Source organism: Dipodomys spectabilis, unplaced genomic scaffold, assembly GCF_019054845.1.
Source record: "Dipodomys spectabilis isolate Male_0828 unplaced genomic scaffold, ASM1905484v1 ptg000009l, whole genome shotgun sequence".
Lineage (NCBI taxonomy): Eukaryota > Metazoa > Chordata > Mammalia > Rodentia > Heteromyidae > Dipodomys > Dipodomys spectabilis.
In genome coordinates, this window is record NW_024870686.1 from 18,357,307 (window position 1) to 18,376,165 (window position 18,859).

The window sequence follows — 18,859 nt, forward strand, 5'->3', positions numbered from 1 at the left end:
GAGGCATAAGAAACTTTCTTTATTACACAAGTAATTATTTCTATTTAATATAATTGGTGGAATAAATGTTTTAGTGTACAAGTTAGAAATGCCTATTTTGATTCTTATGAAATGTATTTTTTTTTTCTTTTTTTGGTTCCGGTCATGGGCCTGAACTCTGGGCTTGGGTGCTGTCCCTCAGCTCTTCAGCTCAAGGCTAGCGCTCTACCACTTGAGCCACAGCGCCACTTCTGGCTTTTTTTTTTCCTGCTATGTGGTGCTGAGGAATCTAACCCAGGGCCTCATGCATGCAAGGCAAGCGCTCTACCACTGAGCCACCTTCCCAGCCCCATGAAATGTATTTTTAAGAAAAGAGAAAAAAATCAAGTCGATATCTTACTTAAAACTTTATAATTTAGGCCGGGATGGGGGGTGGGGGGTGTAGTTGAGGTGGGAGGGACAGGATGCTGAGGGGGGGGGGGAACAAAGGAGGAGGCAACAATGCTTGATAAGAAATGTATTCATTACCTTGCTCATATAACTGTAACCCCTCTGTATGGTATTTTCACAATAAAAAACTTATTTTTTTTTAAAAGAATGCCACTGCCTGGTGTCATATCTGTAAGTCCTAGCTACTCAGTAGACTAAGATCTGATGATCAGGATTCGAAGCCAGCTCAGGCAGGAAAGACTGTGAGACTCCTATCTTCAATTAACCAGAAAAAAGCTAGAAGTGGAGATCAAGTGGTAACAGCACTAGCCTTGAGTAAAAAAGCTCAGGGACAAGGCCTAGGCCCTGAGTTCAAACCCTAGGACAGGCCTCCCCGCCACACAGACACACACAGACACACACACATACAGACACACTCATATACACACTCAGTAAATGCTGGTTGATGGAGATTTCCTGAAACTCTTTATTGGAACAGGAAGGCCCTTCTAAAATTCCCAGACCTGTCTTATGTTTTATTCTTACTTATCCTACATCTGTTATATATAGATAGGTCCTAGTCCTGGGACTTGACCTCAGGGCTTAGGCATTGTCCTGAACTTTTTTTTTTGTTGTTCAGGCTGGTGTCTACCACTTGAGACACAGTTCCACATCTGGATTTTGGGGGGAGTTAATTGGAGATAAGGGTGTCATGGACTTTCCTGTCCGGGCCGGCTTAGAACCATGTTCCTATATCTGAGCGTCCTGAGTAGCTAGGGTTACAGTGTGAATGACTGGCACCCCGCTCTAAATCATCTTTTCAACTAACTCCCTAAAATAAGGCCCAAGTTAATTTTTACTTCAAAACATTATTCCTTTTACACTATCTCCTGTACATATTAATATTTCTCCCATCTATATCTTTGTTAATAGAAGTGTCAGTAGTGGTGGTAGTGAAAGCTCCATTCAGAATTTATTATTCAAATTATATATAGTTTGTTATGTATTCATGGCATATATTAAATGTTTATATATTGTACTAAATATTTTTGTTTGTCCTTTGAGACAGTCTTATTATATTTAAGACCTCACAATCCTCCTTCATCAGCATCCTGAGTGCTGGAATTATAGGTATGTGCTACCATATCTAGGTTGCACTAAGTATTTTACATGCATTAATCTCATAGAGTCTCATAGACGTTACTGCCTGGGCTGGCTTTGACTGGGATCCTCAGATCTCAGCCTCCAGAGTAGCTAGGATTACAGGCATGAGCCACAATAGTGCTTCACAGTAAGAAATATCCTCCCACCTTACTCCAGAGTGCCATACTTAAATGAAGGCAAGAAATGTTAATAAAAATCTCCTTGAAAATGTTCTTATTCATCAAGGTAGGACCACTCTTTCGAACTGAGCATGTTAATCTGTGAAACAAGTGACATAATATGAAAGTGGAATGTACTGGATTGTAATTATTTCATGTATGTTCACCTTATCTCTCTAATTAAACTGCAATCTCCTAGGCTAGCATGGCATCTTTTCAAACTGTGTGACTAATGAGCAGGAATATCATGAAATTAGTCCGTGAGCTGCAGCTAGCAACAAAACAAAACAAAACACAAACAAAAACCAGTGGCTCACATCTGTAACTCTAGCTACTCAGGAGTATCCCCCCTCCCCACCCCTCTACCTGGCCAGGTTTCTACTCTGAAAAAAATCAGTGTGTAAAATTTTCATGTCAGTTATGTATATGTGTATACATATGGTAGATTACAGTGTAACAATGTATTTATGACTGTGGGTCAGGCTTAAAAAAATCTTAAGGCACTGTTTTAGAGGACAGGCAGAATTTTTTCATTTATATACTGCCTATCACATTTTCATGTACATAGTAAATACTCAGTAACTACCTGTATGATTGAATAAACATTACTATCATTTCTATTATGGTCATTTTGTTACAATAAAAATTCAGTGTTGAAACATTATTCATTTTAAATATATGCATGTATACATATATGCATATATTCGGTTTTTATCACATTTAGTCTGAAATCAAATAACTATAAAATGAGGCTTCTTTGTTCATAGAGATAGGTTAAATCTCCATGCTGGTACACAGGCCCAGAGGGAGTCTGGTTTCAATTAGTAGTTCTACAAAGTGAGACTAGGAAGCCAGGTGAAGGATTATTCTTACTAACAATACTGGAGAGGTTTTTATTAACAAATCAGTTAAGTCTGTTTCCTTTCTTTTCAAAGAGTATATTTCATTACTTTTACTATTTAAACCTGTCAATATGAATGATCACTTTGCTGATTTTGATCAAGTTTAATACATGTGTTTTAAAATATCCTAATCTTTAAGCTAGGGTAAGCATTTGGTTTATTGCTCTTACTACCCTCACCGTTTGAGCAGTCTGGGCCAGTCCAGTTAGGGTCACAAGTACAGGAGCCACTTTCTTGAAGATATGTCCCATGACCAGAGCACTGGTCAGGACACATGGTCTTCAGGATTTCACAATTGCTACCGCCCCATCCTGGGTTACAGTGACATTCCCCATGTATACAAACTCCATGATTCGAACACCCAGGGTCTAGACAGTCAGCTATGTCAAGAAAAAAAAAAGAACAGTTTTATTAAATCTGGAAGATATCATAGTACAAGCAGAAACTTAAAACAAATCTGAATCTAATTCCTATGAATATTTTAGAGAATCAAATATCTAGCTACCATTTTCAGGAAGCTGCTTCTGAACATGCAAACAGTTGTAATACAATAAAACACCCAGAACCAGTTCAATGCCATTTAGGTAACTGAGACTCTTGCAAGGATTTGTGATTTTTCATGAATTATACAAATATGCTCTTGAGGTTTCAGATGACTGCTTTCTAGTCTTCCTAATCAGAGTAATAAGTATTGCCTTTTCTATAACAAAATCTGTATCAGCTGACCCAATCCATGACCACGAAACACTGACAGCTGTATGGTAGCCTCAAATTGTTTGAGAAATAAATGAGTTGCATACTCTCTATCCTTCTTAATTCACTTTAATGTGCTTTAGATGATGAGATTTAATTTAGCAATTTGACTCAATAAAACTTTACACTTGTAGGGTCAATGGCCTGAAAATTTAATTCCAGAGACTTAATTGCATTACTTTGTGAGTGCAGATCAATAAAATCAATTTGATTGAAGAATGGAATGGAAATAGTGCTTAAAAAAAACAATTTAACTGTGCTTTACACTATAGTATCTTGACTCTCATCATTACATGTGGTCACGGAATAAATCCATGATTCTGTTACTTTTTTCATTAGTGCATTACGCTCACTTATTCTTGAGAGGTGCCAAAATGCTAGATTTAGAGGCTGGCATTAGTGTGAAAAATTCTAAGAGGAAAAAAACAAACAAACCAAAAACAAAACAGGAGTCCACTGTTGTTTTAAAGCACCCATGTTTGCTTTTTATTTTTTCAGAGTAAAGAGAATTATGCGCGCTACTGGGAAAAAGAGCAAAAGCAAGGGCTCTGTGGTGTTTGTTCTTTTTATTAGTCAAGATGGGAATAACCCCCAATTAATAAGAAAATCAAAATGATTCGAATAAAGAGGCATGTAAGAAGAGCAATCCACCTTCTGCTAACCTGCAGATTTCGAGCTATAATCTTTTCTTTAGGAAGAGAACAATGGGGTTCTGTAAATATTGACATGTTTACCTTCTTCACAGTTTTCTCCTTTGTATCCTGAGTTGCAGGCACAAGAGCCCATGATACAAATCCCACGACCCCCACACTGCGGGTCAATGCACTGGGTCGTCGGCACATCACACTCCGTGCCCTTCCAGCCACTGAAACACAGGCAGCGACCCTTGGAATACTGCCCGTTGCCACTACATAGCACGGGACAGGCTGCTGTGAAATAAAACACGACAGGAGAATGAACAGCCACATTTTCCTTCAAGCTTTCAAAAGAAAAGACATAGCCCCAGAACAAGCAATACGCTAGTTTCCCCTTCTTTCTTCCTTGTCTTGCCTGGTTTTCTGAATTAGGTGTTGCTACAGCTCATTTATATCGGCTTAAGCAAAAGCATTTGACTTGCATACCTCTCGAACAATCCGGACCCAGAAATCCTGGAAAACAATGGCAAGTTCCAGAAACACACTCCCCATTTCCATGGCAATTCCGGGGGCATTCCACCACCGACTCTGGAGAAGAGAGAAAGAACGAACGTTGGTTGTAGAGCTTCCCTTTTGCAAAAGAGACAGGGCCACTTTGATCAGCTTAGCTAGGTACTGAAGGGAATTTTCCCATAACCCAGAATGTGAGGTATCGATACTAGATAATTTAAATCCCAAAGCAGAGCAGTGCCACTCGGATGCAGATTTTAAAGTCTTCTCACGATATGCTCTCTCTTCCTCCAAAGTAACTGCAAATGGATATTTTGTAATTAAAACACATGCACGCGCGCGCGCGCGCACGCGCACACACACACACACACACACACACACACACACACACACTCACACACACACACATCACATCTTACAGGGGCTTTACCCAGTCCAGGAATCACTAAAAATTGGTAAAGATTATTTAGTTTCTGTTCAACATGTAGTCAGGAAAAAAAAAAAAGATGCTTCAAAAAGGGTTCTTACCTATTACAATGGTATTAAAAGACACCTGTTCTGGATTTTTCCCATCGTTATAGAAAGCCAGATGCCAGATTCCAGAATCTAAGTACTGGATAAAGCCTGCCTCGTGAAGACTGACAGATCTCGCCTGGCGCCCGGCTCTTTCAGACTCGACCAGATTCCTCTGCTCTCTTGCAATCAACCTGCTACCATCCAGAAGCTCCACAAAATCGTACTGGGGATGAAGATAAGGAGCATCGTTAGTAGCCAGACATATAACAGCGTGGCTGTTAATACTCTTTTCTTCTTCAAGTGTTTTGTGAGCCAATACAATGTTAGAAAAGAAGTTCCTAAGTGGAAGGTTTCCCATGGTAGAAATCTACACACAGCACTTACAAAGGATGAGGAGAATTAACTGCTGCCACCATTGTTGGGTTTAAACTTCTTAGTATCATTTCTTCCCTGATTGGGTGACAGGAGTTTCAGTTTTATTCGGGTTCTTATGTCTGAGAAAAAGTTTGATGAGCTTAGACAGTTTGGGGTACAAACAAAATGTATCTTAAGTTACCTTCCAAACTAGTAAGCTATTTTGTCTATGATTGTTATATTCCAAACTGGAGAGCTACTTTACTTATTTATGATTTTTTTCCTTTCTCTAATTTAATGCTCAGTTACTAACAACCATCATTACATCTTTACTTTGCACTGAGATTTTTAGTCCTCAAAGCAACTCCTTGGGGAAGGAAGTAGTAATTAACCTTTTAAAGACAAAGGAAACAACTCTTAAGGTACTTCGTCAGAGTCTGATACGTAGGGCACTGTGAAGACTGAAAAGACTTCCTAACAATTTCAATAAACATCTCAGATAAAACTTTCTATAAGGGGCTGGGAAGGTGGCTCAGTGGCTGGGAAGGTGGCTCAGTGGTAGAGCGCTTGCCTTGCATGCCTGAGGCCCTGGGTTCGATTCCTCAGCACCACATAAGCAAAAAGAAAAAAAAAAGCCAGAAGTGGCACTGTGGCTCAAGTGGTAGAGCGCTAATAAAAAAAAAAAAACAATAAACTTTCTATAAATAGTTAGTTGAACCTGTGTAGCCGCTACCCTGTTGAGGGAGGTCTCTATTCCCCCATCTCCCCAGAGCTTGAAAAATTAAAAATAAAAAAATAGTTATTTACTTCCTATAGACTGTTAAGTAACACTTTCATTTTATTCTTGGAGTAGGTTTATGTTGAGATGCTATCTACTTATCATATCACTATACACATGAATCATTAATATTTTATTTTCTGTTATTCCTTATGTGAAATTTCATCAGAGGCATATTTGAAAGATTACAGAAATCTCTTAGTTTAGTCAAATTGGAACAAAACCAGTTGTTAGGATTTCTGAGAATTGTAGCTAAATTGACTGGCACTGTACAGATCATAGATGTCTAATGTTACATTTAGAGATAATTATATTTAGAATATCTAATTTAGGCTTTGACTTATTAAGTCTTTATTTAAATATGAAATTATAGTTTGGTCTTTTGGTAGTAAAAAAATCCCTGCAATATTGCATCATTCAGCTATGAGAAATAAAATGCCAAAAGGGAGTAACTTGATTTATATCCCCAGTTTTTTTTTTTTCCATTTATTTCTTACAAGGATGAAAATAATGACAGATGTGGCTAGTTAACTATAAAAATGTCACTGGAATTCCATTCCATAATGATCAGAGTGAAATTAACTCAGCAATTGTGAGAAGTATCTCAGTCTCAACTCATTCATTTACTTACTGGGCAGATTTAAATATTTCAAAGCAACAGGAAAAAGTTGTATTTTTATGACCTAATGCATATGAACACCTTTGTTCACTAATATCAAACACAGTAACTGAAGATGTGATGGAGGAAACTTTGAATTTTAAGTAGTCCTCCAATTTTATCATCTTTATCATCATTACCTATATTACAGAAAGCACTATTATCACCATATTATCAAATCAGGCTGCAGTTCGGCATGATAGCTGTGCTAGGTTGGAACTGATTGTTTTTGAATATCTACCTAGTTTGGGGGGAGGGATATTTCACATTGGGCTTCAAATACCTAAAAAAAAATCTCTACAATGAAATAATTTCTACCCTAAATAAACAAATGATATAGAACGAACATATTAGTAACTTTTGTTCTTAGGATCCAAATGATCACATGAAGGCATACTTGGGTTTTGCTTTGAAAAAGTTATTTGTAAGATGGAAATTGGATTCCTAGGGGAAAGAAATCATAAGATTTTATGACATTTTTAGGATGAAATTCTTTGGTCTAGCCAGAAATCCAATTTCCATCTATTATTTGATAAATACTTCATATAAATTAGATCTCATCTAATTCATACCTAGCTCAGCTAATTTCATATAAATTAGAGCTCATCTTACCATTAAAGTTCCTTTTAATGGTATTTTTAAAAATAATAAAACATTGCCAAATGTTTAAAAATTTTGTCTTTAGACTATGGTGTATTAACAAACTACTTTGTAAAATTACTAGAAGAAAAATTTTCCTGGTTTTTGCATCTATGATCCATTACATAATAGAACAGTCAAAAATTTTTTTCTCAGTATTTGGTAGTTCAGTTCTGAAAAGTAAAAATTACCTGCATCATTACCATTTTCTGTTATTGAAGTATTAAGAATTCACAATCAACAAAGGCTTGCTTGTTTTCTTCGATCACTATTATGATTTGTTTCGAGGGACGAGGTCTTGCTATGTTGCCCACTCTAGCATGGAACTCAATTCTCAGACATTCACCTCTCAAATCTGAATTATGGGTAAACCTCATGACACTTGACTTTTTAAAATGGTATCATAGTCCTGCTAGAAATTATTTAAATGTAAATAAGGAAGATAATTGGATGATCATTGGATCCAGTGTTCTCATTTTACCAATAGGCACTGAGACTCAGAGAAGTTTGTGGGTGAGATCACAATTTAGAAAGTTTTAGGTGTGTGCTTAGAACAGGCTTCTGCCTCCTAGTCTGAACAACCTTTAAGCAACTGCACTGCCATGCCCAAACATACTAACTGCAGAATGCTGAATTGCTTGCTTAGGTTTCCAACTGTCCAAGAGAATGAATCTAGCAGGGGGAAGGAAGTCAATGGCTCCTTGGCAACAATCAAACGAACAGTTTTATGAAGGGTCACAAAGACTTTTCAAAACTCAAGTGACTTCTGAATGGCTGGCCAGTTTTAATTATTTCAGGTTGATTTATTTAACATTCCCCAGAAACAGAGAAATGTTCAATTTGGGCTGCTTTATGGTGTATTTCATGTTTAAACACTGAACTCAGAAACAGTTGTTTGCTCTGCTGATCTTGAATAAACCAGGGGAAGAAACTCTAATAACAGAAGCCTAAGAACATGTACAATCTACTTAAACATATATGTTGGGGGTAGACAAGAAAAGTGGATATCATGCTCAGTAGTGTTTTAGGCAGGGGAGAATATGAGAAAACCTGCAACTGCATCTTTTATTTCCCAAATCTTAAATGTCATATATAGCTTGAAAAAAAATTCAACCATACATTTTTAACCCTTTCAACTGTGCAATAGAGAGTTTTCATCTGAAATTATTTTCTAGAATTTGTAAGTTATGCACACACACACACACACACACACACACACACACACACACACACACACACACACACTATGATGCTAGACTCAGAAGTCTATACCTTGAATTAGAGAAAAATAATTTAATTTTATATGTAGTTCCATTTGAGAAATAATTTTCCATCTTTCCATACTGGACATTTTCCATATTGGACTATTGCCCAAAGTGTAATCTATCAGCTATAACTGAAGCTCTAGAAACCCCCTTCCATTGGGGAGCATCTTATTTTTAAATCCTAGCCAGCACCACTTACAACATGAACAAGATTCAAACTGGAGTCAAATCTAGAATATAAAATTGGATGCAAGTACATCGTAAGTACCAAAGGCATTTACCTTGTTAACACAGAGAGGATAAATGAATACATTACAGCATCATAAGCAAAAATTTAATAGCTATAAAATAGAGGTATTGGAACTCAATCTACAATGACATTAGATAAAGCCTGTTGAAGTTTGCTTACTCATCTTTCTTTCAAAATGTGCACCTTTTCTGGTCAACTTTTCTTAATAATTTATGTTCCTAGACAATAAAACCATAGTTTCTCATGAAGTTAAATAATATAAAATTTGTATAAACTTTCTAGACTTTATTTATTTATTGATTTTTGGAGCAGATCCCTGAACTTGGGGCCTGGGGCACTGGCCCTGAGCCTTTTTGTTCGAGGCTAGTGCTTTGCCACTGGAAAACAGTTCCATTTCTAGCCTTTCCCTCCCCTCTTTTTTGGAAATTAGAGTCTCATAGGCTTTCCTCCTGGGCTGGCTTAGAACCACGATCCTCAGATCTTAGTCTCCTGAGTAGCTAGGATTATAGGCATGAGCCACTGATGCCCAGAGTAGATTTTATTGAAAAAAATTAAAAACATTATGAATTACATGGGTAAATAAACTGGTTGTGAAATACAACCATAAACTCATCTGTCAATTTAAATTAGTTAATTTTTGTACTTTTGAAATTCCTCTAATTACTAATATAATACCTAATCCTGGAAAAAGTCTAAATTCTAGGTTTATGGTAAGTAATTTATTTATTTATTTTTGATCTTTATCCTTCTTTTTTTATTGTTTTTACATTTTTTTGTTGCTTATTGACTGTGATTTTTTTTATTATTGTGAAAATACCATACAGAGGGGTTACAATTACATGGACAAGATAGTGAGTACATTTCTTATCAAGCATTGTTGCCTCCTCCTTTGTTTCCCCATAACATCCCTTCCCCTCTCCATCCTCCCACCCTCCAAACCCCCCTCACACCCCCACCCCACGACCCCCCACCCCGCTATGTACCTCCCCCATGGTATAAGCCCTGCTCTCACTGTATTTGATGTTGATATAATTTGTGGAGGGTAAGGAAAAAACAAATTGTTTAAATAGGGTTATAGGTGGCCCCATTACAACATGAGATGTACAAGACGTTATGTCGAAAAACAAACTTTATCCTTAACCTGCCTTATTTCACTGAGCATGACAGTCTCCACTTCTATCCATTTCCCTGAAAATGAAAACATTACGCTCATCTTAATGCATGTTGTGAAGTAGAAGAGAAAGGCCTGGCTGGGCATACACAATGGGAATCTGGTATGATGCAGTTAACATTTAATGCCATGTGGCCAAAAAGATTACTGGTGTGAGTGTAGATGGAGGGAAGTGAGAAGCGGAGGGAGCCTTCAGCATGTCCAAATGTGCAAGATCCTTCTATCTGCGCCTTCAGGAATCACACCTTGCCCATAAAAACAAACACATTTTGAATGTGAAAGGCTGGAACAAAATCTACCAAGCAAATGGCCCCCATAAACAGGCAGGAGTTGCTATCCTAATATTAGATAATATGGCAAGTAATTTAAATAATTTCTTTTAGACATTGTGGAGCTTTTTGTTTTGGTTCTGGGTATTTGGGGATTAAATCTCGGGCCTGTGTATCCTTAGTCCCTATAGAATCTATCTTAAATCATCATTTCCAATTTATACATTATGATCCAGTATTAGACTATATTACTTCTTCATAAGCATCATCAAAAGGTTGAATTTTTTATGTGTTTCTCCTGCTGTGGAAAGTACTGAGGGTATTTTCATGCAAGAAGTTGACCATAAGGTCCTTTGAATCTACTGTCTTCAAGGCCACAAGAATATAATCATAGTTGGTTTTCTCTGCAAGTTTCTTTGCCTATATATCTCAATGTTCATTGTTATAGAATAGGAACAGTAGCTTGAATTGACAAAGTTCATAAGCATCATTTTATTTTTTTATGTTCTCATAGTTTGTTCACTGAGTAAATCTGGCAGAAATATAAAAATGTATTTAGCAGAATATGTACGAATTTAAGTATGCACTTGATGATATAAATACATAAGATTATCTGAATTTATCATAGAATCTAGAAATGCCCATGGTATTTTAATGAGTATCCAGATGATGTTCATTAAGCTGCTCACAAATTTTTAACATTAATTTTTTTTCTGATCCTGGGTCTTGAATTCTGGGCCTGCGTGCTGTCCCTGAGCTTCTTTGGTTCACTGCTAGTGTTCTACGACTTTGAGCCACAGTGCCACTTCTGACTTTTTTGAATAGTTTATTAGACGTAAGAGTCTCACAGACTTTCTTGCTCTGGCTAGGTTTGAACCACAATCCTCAGATCTCTAGCTAAAATTACAGGCATGAGCACTGGTGCCTGGCTAATTTTTTTTTTAACCATTTTTAATCTATCAATAATAACCGAAGCAAGTCCAAAATAAAATAACATCATGGGTTCGAAGACCTCCAAACACATGTAAGGTACATTCATACTTTTCTTATGTTAAAGAAGATCTACTCAAATATGGCTTCTTAGCCAAACAGCAGAATATAAGAAACAGAAAGATAGACATAAATATGCAAACATACAGTTTCATTTTGCTGACAACAAAGCTTATTCTTACCTGAGTATGGGAAGGTGGTAAGCCTTTTCGGCCATAGACGCCAATCAATGCATCCTTCTGAAGAGAGATATTGAACTTAAGAAACTGTGGCTGATCAATAAAGAGCTGTGATCTCCAGAAGATTCCAGGAGGCACCTCTTGAACTGCTCTTCGGCCAATATCAAGTTCTCCGGAATCTATGGTGTTATTTTCTTGTGTAAACCCACCTAATTTTCCTGAATGTAAGAGACCCACCGATGGAGAAGAAAATTGAAATTAGGTTTCTTATTGAAAGGGTTCTTTTCAAGAAGTTATCTTTGCTAAATGCTCTGGCATCTCCTTTTGTAAATGTGATAAATGTTCATTTTAAAACCTTTTTTTATGGTAGGGAGGGGAGCTTAGATATTGTTTTACTAATTCTGATTTAACATCCTTGAAGATATTTGTCAGAATTCTCTATCTGCTCTCAAGGTATGCCTATTACTGAAGCTATTTTCACACCCACTCTTTTCTTGATCATTTGAAATGTAATTATCTTACAAATTATGTCTTGTTATTTCGTGGTGGAGATTAAGTCTGGTACTTATCAGTTGTTATAACTATACTGTAACATCGAAAAGTATAAATTAACACTGAACAGAGAGTAGAGATTTCCAAACCAATCTTTAAACAGAAACAACAAAACCAATTCCTGGGCCTGATTCCTGCAGTCTTCTCTAAGCTGTATACTAGAAAATCTGAAAGGAAAAAAAGAAGGCGAAGGAAGTAGAAAAGGCCAATGGGGTCACTGTCAGGCATAGGAATGAGGGGCAAGTTCAAATTCTCAAAGTTTTAATGGAGGTTGCTACAGTCTCTCCTTCCTGTCCCCACACCCACCCAATGCTGGAATCAGACCTGAAGCCGCGCACATGCTAGGAAAGCAGGTTGGCACTTGTGTCATTTACTCAGATCTTTTACCTCTTACAGACTAACTCTTCCTGCACGGCCTGGTTCTAGAAAACAGATCCCAGAGTCCTCTTTTTGGTATGATGTTCCTCTTTACGTCTTGGCCAAGGTCCTTTCTCAGTTACTTTATGGGGATTTGGGACAGCAGGAGTTTCCATAAGAAGAGAGGTATCTCTGTTGGTTGGTGGGCCAAAAGGGGCCAGGAATGCTGATAGACTGACTCTGGGCAACATATTCTCTATCAAATTCAACTTTCCAAAATGATATAGAGTGGACTTAACATTTTAATCTTTTTCTATTGTGGGGGTGGTAGTGGTTGTTAAACAAGACAGATCTTCCAGAGAGAAGTTGTTAACTCAAATGTTAAGGACTTTATTTCAAATTTGAGAACTGTAAATACTTAATCCTCAGGGGAAGAAAGTCTTCTAGCTATCTGTGAAGAGTTGTTAATTTACACTGAGTTCATTTTTTATTAAGTATCTGCTAGGGACATAACATGGAGGTGATAACAGGAAATGTAAAGCAAAGGGTAGAATCTCTGAGCCTATTTACTCTAGCTATAATAGCTTTGGTCACCAATTAGCTAATTGCCTGATAGGGGAGATAATACAAACTGATATACCAATGATAAATAGGGATCAGAAAAAAAGGGATAGAACTATAAGCTGGATTTGGACAGGTAGGAGAATGCTTTTCAACTAGTGTTAAATATGATAATAATTTAAAAAAAGACTGAGGATCTGACAACATGTCTTAGGATGATAGTGTGCAGAGAAGTTCATTTGGCTTAGAAAAGAAAACAGGATTTAGAGATGGGCAGTCTAGGTTTGAATCTGCCTGTGCCACCTACCAGCTGGGCGAACTTAAGGAAAAGGTGTAATGGTGAAATCACTGCTTCAAGAACATTTAAATGCAGTAATGTTGGAAACCTAGGAAGGGATAAGTGATTTAAAAAATGTATATTTTCACTCTATCAAAGACTATTAGCAAACTTATGGGTAAATGGTAGGTTGATGGCATACAGACCCTTATTCTTGTCTTCTGTGTGTGTGTGTGTGTGTGTGTGTTTATATATCAAGAAATTACTAAGAAACATGCCCCACAATTACAGCAAGTAAGGCAGATACCCAGTTTATGGTCGATAAGGTCTGAAGCAATTCACAATAAATCCACTCTTATAGATAAATGTGAGGTTTGAAGGAGAGTGTATTTCTTGTAAATGTTAGGATTGCTTCTTACCTGAACTACTGCTTCCTACAACGACACATGTATCATCAGTGGCAAAGGACAGCTACAGCTAAATTGAGACCCATTAAAGGTTTGGAGCAGATTAAAGGTGAAATGAAACCATTGTTTCAAGAACATTAAGTGCTGTAGTGTAGGAAGTCTGGAAATGGAGGGATGAGGGAGAATATAGTTGTAATAACCCAGGTACAAGGTAGAAGGGTATTGTGCAAGGAAGTTTCATACAAACCCATTATTTACAATTTCCCTTCCCCTCTTCTTTCCGAATGTCCATAATCATGGCAGTTAACAACCTTTTAGCTGACAGATCTATTTTTATTGAACCAATTTAGGAATATAAAATGCTATAAAGAATAAAATTTCAAAGTCGAGTTATAGTAATGTGATTTTTCATATAATCAACTCTTAGATTTTTAAGCTGTGCAACCACAGACATTTTATTAAGTGACCTTATTAAATGACCTTGCCACCTTTTCCTCAACTATTGTCCAAGAATGCTTTCTACCTGCAGATGAATTTCAGGCTACAAAGAGTGGAGAAGTAAGAAATATGAAATGCAGGAATACATTATGCGTTCTCATTGTCGGATTTGTGTTTTATCTTTCTACCTATCTACTTCAAGCAGGAATTCAAAACTGAGAAGGTTATGACAAAATGCAGATTAATTATTTCATCTGAAAAAATGTCAGGTTTTTTTTCTGACAGAGAGTAAATTTGATTTTAATGAATACTGGCTCTGTCAGTTAAATTATAGAGTAGGTACTTCCCGTGAATTAAATGGGCTAATGAAATAGATATATTTAAAGCATATAATGAAATGAAGGCATTCAAATAGCATAATAGCAAAGGTGAGTTAAAATGGACAATAGTTCCATTTTCTACCCCATTCAGAATATACCAGATTAAACTGAATGTTGCTCTGTAAAAGAATAACGGGCATAATTAGCAGTGTTTTGCTAAGCCTTGGTAAAGCCTTTGTTGATATGCTATACAGAAACAGAGTAGAATGGTTTCTAAAATCTGTGTGAAAATCTTTTCAAATGAGGCATGTGCTAAGTCGTTGCTTTCAATAAAATTGAAGTGAAAATCTGATGGAGCAGGAGGCTTTTGGATCACTAAATACACTTTTAGCAGACAGGAAATAGATCACAATGTGATTTTTAACACACAACCAATAAGAATTTTAAAGGATTGAACGAAAGTAATCCTTCTATTCATACTTTTTGTAGCAAGATTTCTTGTGTTTAATAGAGAATTTTGCACTACTCTAATATTCACCTATGCTATTTGAAAAAAAATACCTCACCTTTATCACATGGAGGTGCGTATTGATATATTTTCACTTTTTTGTTGTTGTTGTCAGTCCTGGGCTTGAACTCAAAGCCAGGTGCTGTCCCTTTGTGCTCAATTCTAGTGCTCTACCACTTCAGACACAGCACCACCTCTGGTTTTTTCTAAGTCATTTATTGGAGATAAGATTCTCAAGAACTGTTCCGCCAGGGCTGGCTTTAAGGGTAATACTTAGTTTTCAGCCTCCTCAGTAGCTAGTAGGTGCCACTGGTGCCTGGTTATGTTTTCACTTTTTTGCGATTCATAATTATCAAAATGTTGAACATAGTTATCTAATAACTAGATTATATTCAGTCAAATGTTGCACAAATAAGAATTAACCTTAAGAGATTTTAAGAAAGCTACATATCTGAGGAAATGAAATGAATTTCAATTTCAATTTGTAGAGATATTTTGTTTAAAGTGGTACAATAACTAGAGAGCTTGAAGATCACGTATGTATTCTGGCTTTTCCTATGGGGAAAAAAATCTCCAAGAGCCTTTCAACTTCTACTTCTTTCAAATTATTAAACTATTTACAACACATTTATGTTGAATTGAAGACCTAGAATTTATCTTTTGTAAAAAGCAGGTATACATCTGACCTTTCATTTTAATGAATGTGATGGAGTGTAACAATTTTTCTTCATTAAAAACCACTGCTTGGATTAGTGTAATATTTCTGCTATACCTCTATCTTTTGAATATCAGGGGATTAGAATTTTGTGATTTTAGACTATATAGTTTTAAGAGTATATAGTTTTCTGTCCTGTTGCTTTTCAAGTTTTGGTGCTCCTCCAATTTGACAGAGTCAAGTGTGGTCGTTCAAATGTTCGCTATTGATTGTAAACACACCTGGAAGTCAGAGAGCCACTGACACAATTTGATAAACTTGTAAATACTTACACAATCCTTTCCTCTGAAGCTCATCGGTCCTCTTAGAAAAAAGCCAGGACACAGAACTCTTTCATCTTGTCCTGAATTCCAGAAAACCCTGGCTTCAGAGGAAATGAAAGGAAGGCCAATTCTAGGGCTCTCATCCTCCCTTACTGAGATCATTACTTCTCTGAGCCCCCAGAGCCCAAACCCTGGAATGATCATAGGAAACACCATGGTTGTCTGCAGGGTTTACTAGGAAGAAAAGAAGGAAACACGGAGGAAAACATAGAGTCTTGGGACAGAGTGCCTTGTAGTTATTTGAAACTCAAAGCTGTGGGTTGCAAATCAAAACAATTAAAGCCTTCACAGTGAGAGTGAAATGTCCTACCTAACTCTTCAAGCCCAATAGGGCATCATCTTGAGGAATCTCTTCCACATGTCCTGTTGTGCCTGACTGTGGGAGCTACTAGCAGTCTTTTCACCTGCTAGCTGTGATTTTCTCTTTCATCAGTAAGTACATGTCACAGTCTTAATGTCATAAAATACAGTTGTCAGTGTGCGAAAACATAAAGAGACCAGAGAGCAAAGCTATTGTCACTCTTCTCCTTCTATAATACCCACCTTAGAGGAAAGCATCAGTAAAGTGGCATTGTAAAGGAAGCCTTTAAATAAGTACTTTGAGCTCAGGAAAAACATTTTATAGATAATACGTTGCCATTCATAATAGTAATGAGGACAAAACGGGGTTTTTAAAGTCATGCTGGTAATTAGGAGGTGACATGAAATAACTGAAAGCTACAGGACACCAAATATTTCCTCACATGTAGCATGAATTTTCCATCTTTATGATATAGATAAACAAGGCCGCATGGATTAAATAGAGAGGAAGGAAAGAAAATTCAAGTGTTAAAGTCTTAACTGCAATTTCAGAGTGATAGTAGAGGTCCCACAGAGGCACTAATAATTAGGATGAAAGAAAGCCAGGTTAGGCATTTATAGGCAACCAACAGCCTGCCTGTCAATTCTATATCTTAAACTTGGGATTCATATTGTGATTTTGAGGTCTCTGACAGAACTGATCTTTTAATAAACAACTATATGTAGAATCTGGGTCACTAGACAGGGTCAGGTGAGATACTGTTTTCTCAAAGAAGTGTATGAAGAATAAGTGAGCAAGACCACAGGTAGCAGTGCTACCTGGAGTCAGAATTGTCAGAGCTTTGTGATTGACTATGAGAGGTGAGAGGGTAGAAGGAGTCAAGAATACATTCCAAACTTCTGGATTAGGTAAGCATGTTAATGATGATGTCATTTCCTGATATTGAAATCTCTGAAAGAGAGGCGGATGTAGAACAAAAGATGATGTGGCAATTGTATTTTCCCTAGATGGCCAAAACAATATTTGCCATCCCACATTCCCTTGTTCATGTGTCTCTCAATGTACTCGGTGGCTTAACTCGCTTTGCTAGGAATCTGGATGATCTCCCTTGACTTTGTTTTTCCTTTTGTGTTGCTTGGAATTGAACCCCAGGCCTTGAGACAGCCCCAGCTGAGACCAATTCCCTGCAAGTCACAGTAAGGAAGCAAGAACTACCCAGTCAATTAGCACAACTATGTGAGATGATAAATTGTAACTTAACCTACCAAATTTTGGTATGCCTTATTATACAGTAATAGATAGCCAAAGTAGTTGATAGTTTCAGTGCTAGGCACTTGTTGTTTGAAATGCTTGGAAGACAGTCAAGTGGAGATGTTCCAAAGAGACTTGGATAGACTTTATATAGTTGATGTCTAGAGCTAAAGAGAACAATCTATGCCTGACTTATTGATTTGGGAATCAACAGCACATAGACTGTAACTAAAGCCAGGAAAATGGATGCGAGAACACAGCAATTATATCATGGAAGAGCAGAGTCCTGAGAAACAGTAAGTGTATGGGTTAGATGGAAGGAGAGGTGAGCTAATGAAACCAACAGATGTTGCTACCAAAAGATTCAGAAAGAATACAAAAATGAGGAAGACGTTTTCGCTGGTGCTTTTGACCTAAAAGACTTCAATTTCAGTGGGTGGTGGAGTCAGAACACAGTCATGAGGGAGGAGTAATGAACAGGAGTAAGTGGAAAGTAAGAAATGAACACAAAGAATACACTCATTATGCTTGCTATAAAAAATGAAAACACCCAGTGAGCTAGAGGAAAAAGTAGTCAAGAGAGTTCAAATGGTAGCTTGTATGGATGGTGTTATTAGACGAGAAAAACTTCGAAGAAAGGGAATAGAATTAAGAGTATTTGTGCAAAGCTAGGCATGGGTGGTGCATGCCTGTAATCCCAACTACTCAGGAGACTGAGATCTGAGGAATGCCGAGTCCAGGAGAAAAAGCCCATGAGGTTCTTTTCTCCAATTAACCACCAAGAAACCAGAAGTGGAGCTGTGGCTCAAAGTATTAGAGCACTAGCCTTGACCAGAAAAGCTCAGGGACAACACTCAGGCCCTGAGTTCAAGCCTCACAACTGATGGGAAAAAAATAAGCGTACTCATACAATTAAGCATCAAAGATAGAGGGGACTAGCAGAAGCAGGGCAATAGAGAGGGAACTGGCAAGTGAATATGATCTAAATACATACACATCATATGGTTAGGTCACTAAGAAAGTCTTTAAATGTTATTTGTAAAAACTAAAAACAAAACAACAGAACAGTACTCATGGGGCAAATAACCTTAAATATGGGGAGAAAAGGGTGAAAGGATGTATTGCACTCATACCTAAGAAAGAAGCTTCTGAATGTTTCCATTTTTCTCTTGATGAAAATGAAAGGCCATTTGCTCAGGCCCGGTTCCGAGTATAGAAGGAAGATTTAAGAAGTATCAGGAAGAGAATGT

At 37.1% G+C, this 18,859-nt stretch overlaps 1 protein-coding gene across 1 annotated transcript in view; it reads right to left on the minus strand.

Moving 5' to 3' along the window:
• Positions 1 to 18,859, minus strand: part of Tenm3 (teneurin transmembrane protein 3) — a 325,821-nt gene that overhangs the window by 108,787 nt on the left and 198,175 nt on the right. Inside the window, exons 6-10 of the mRNA XM_042699846.1 lie at positions 11,603 to 11,817; positions 5,059 to 5,269; positions 4,507 to 4,608; positions 4,120 to 4,314; positions 2,812 to 3,012 (exon numbers count right to left, since the gene is read on the minus strand). Of these exons, the coding sequence (XP_042555780.1) occupies positions 2,812 to 3,012; positions 4,120 to 4,314; positions 4,507 to 4,608; positions 5,059 to 5,269; positions 11,603 to 11,817 (924 nt within the window). The remainder of the gene's footprint in view (positions 1 to 2,811; positions 3,013 to 4,119; positions 4,315 to 4,506; positions 4,609 to 5,058; positions 5,270 to 11,602; positions 11,818 to 18,859) is intronic.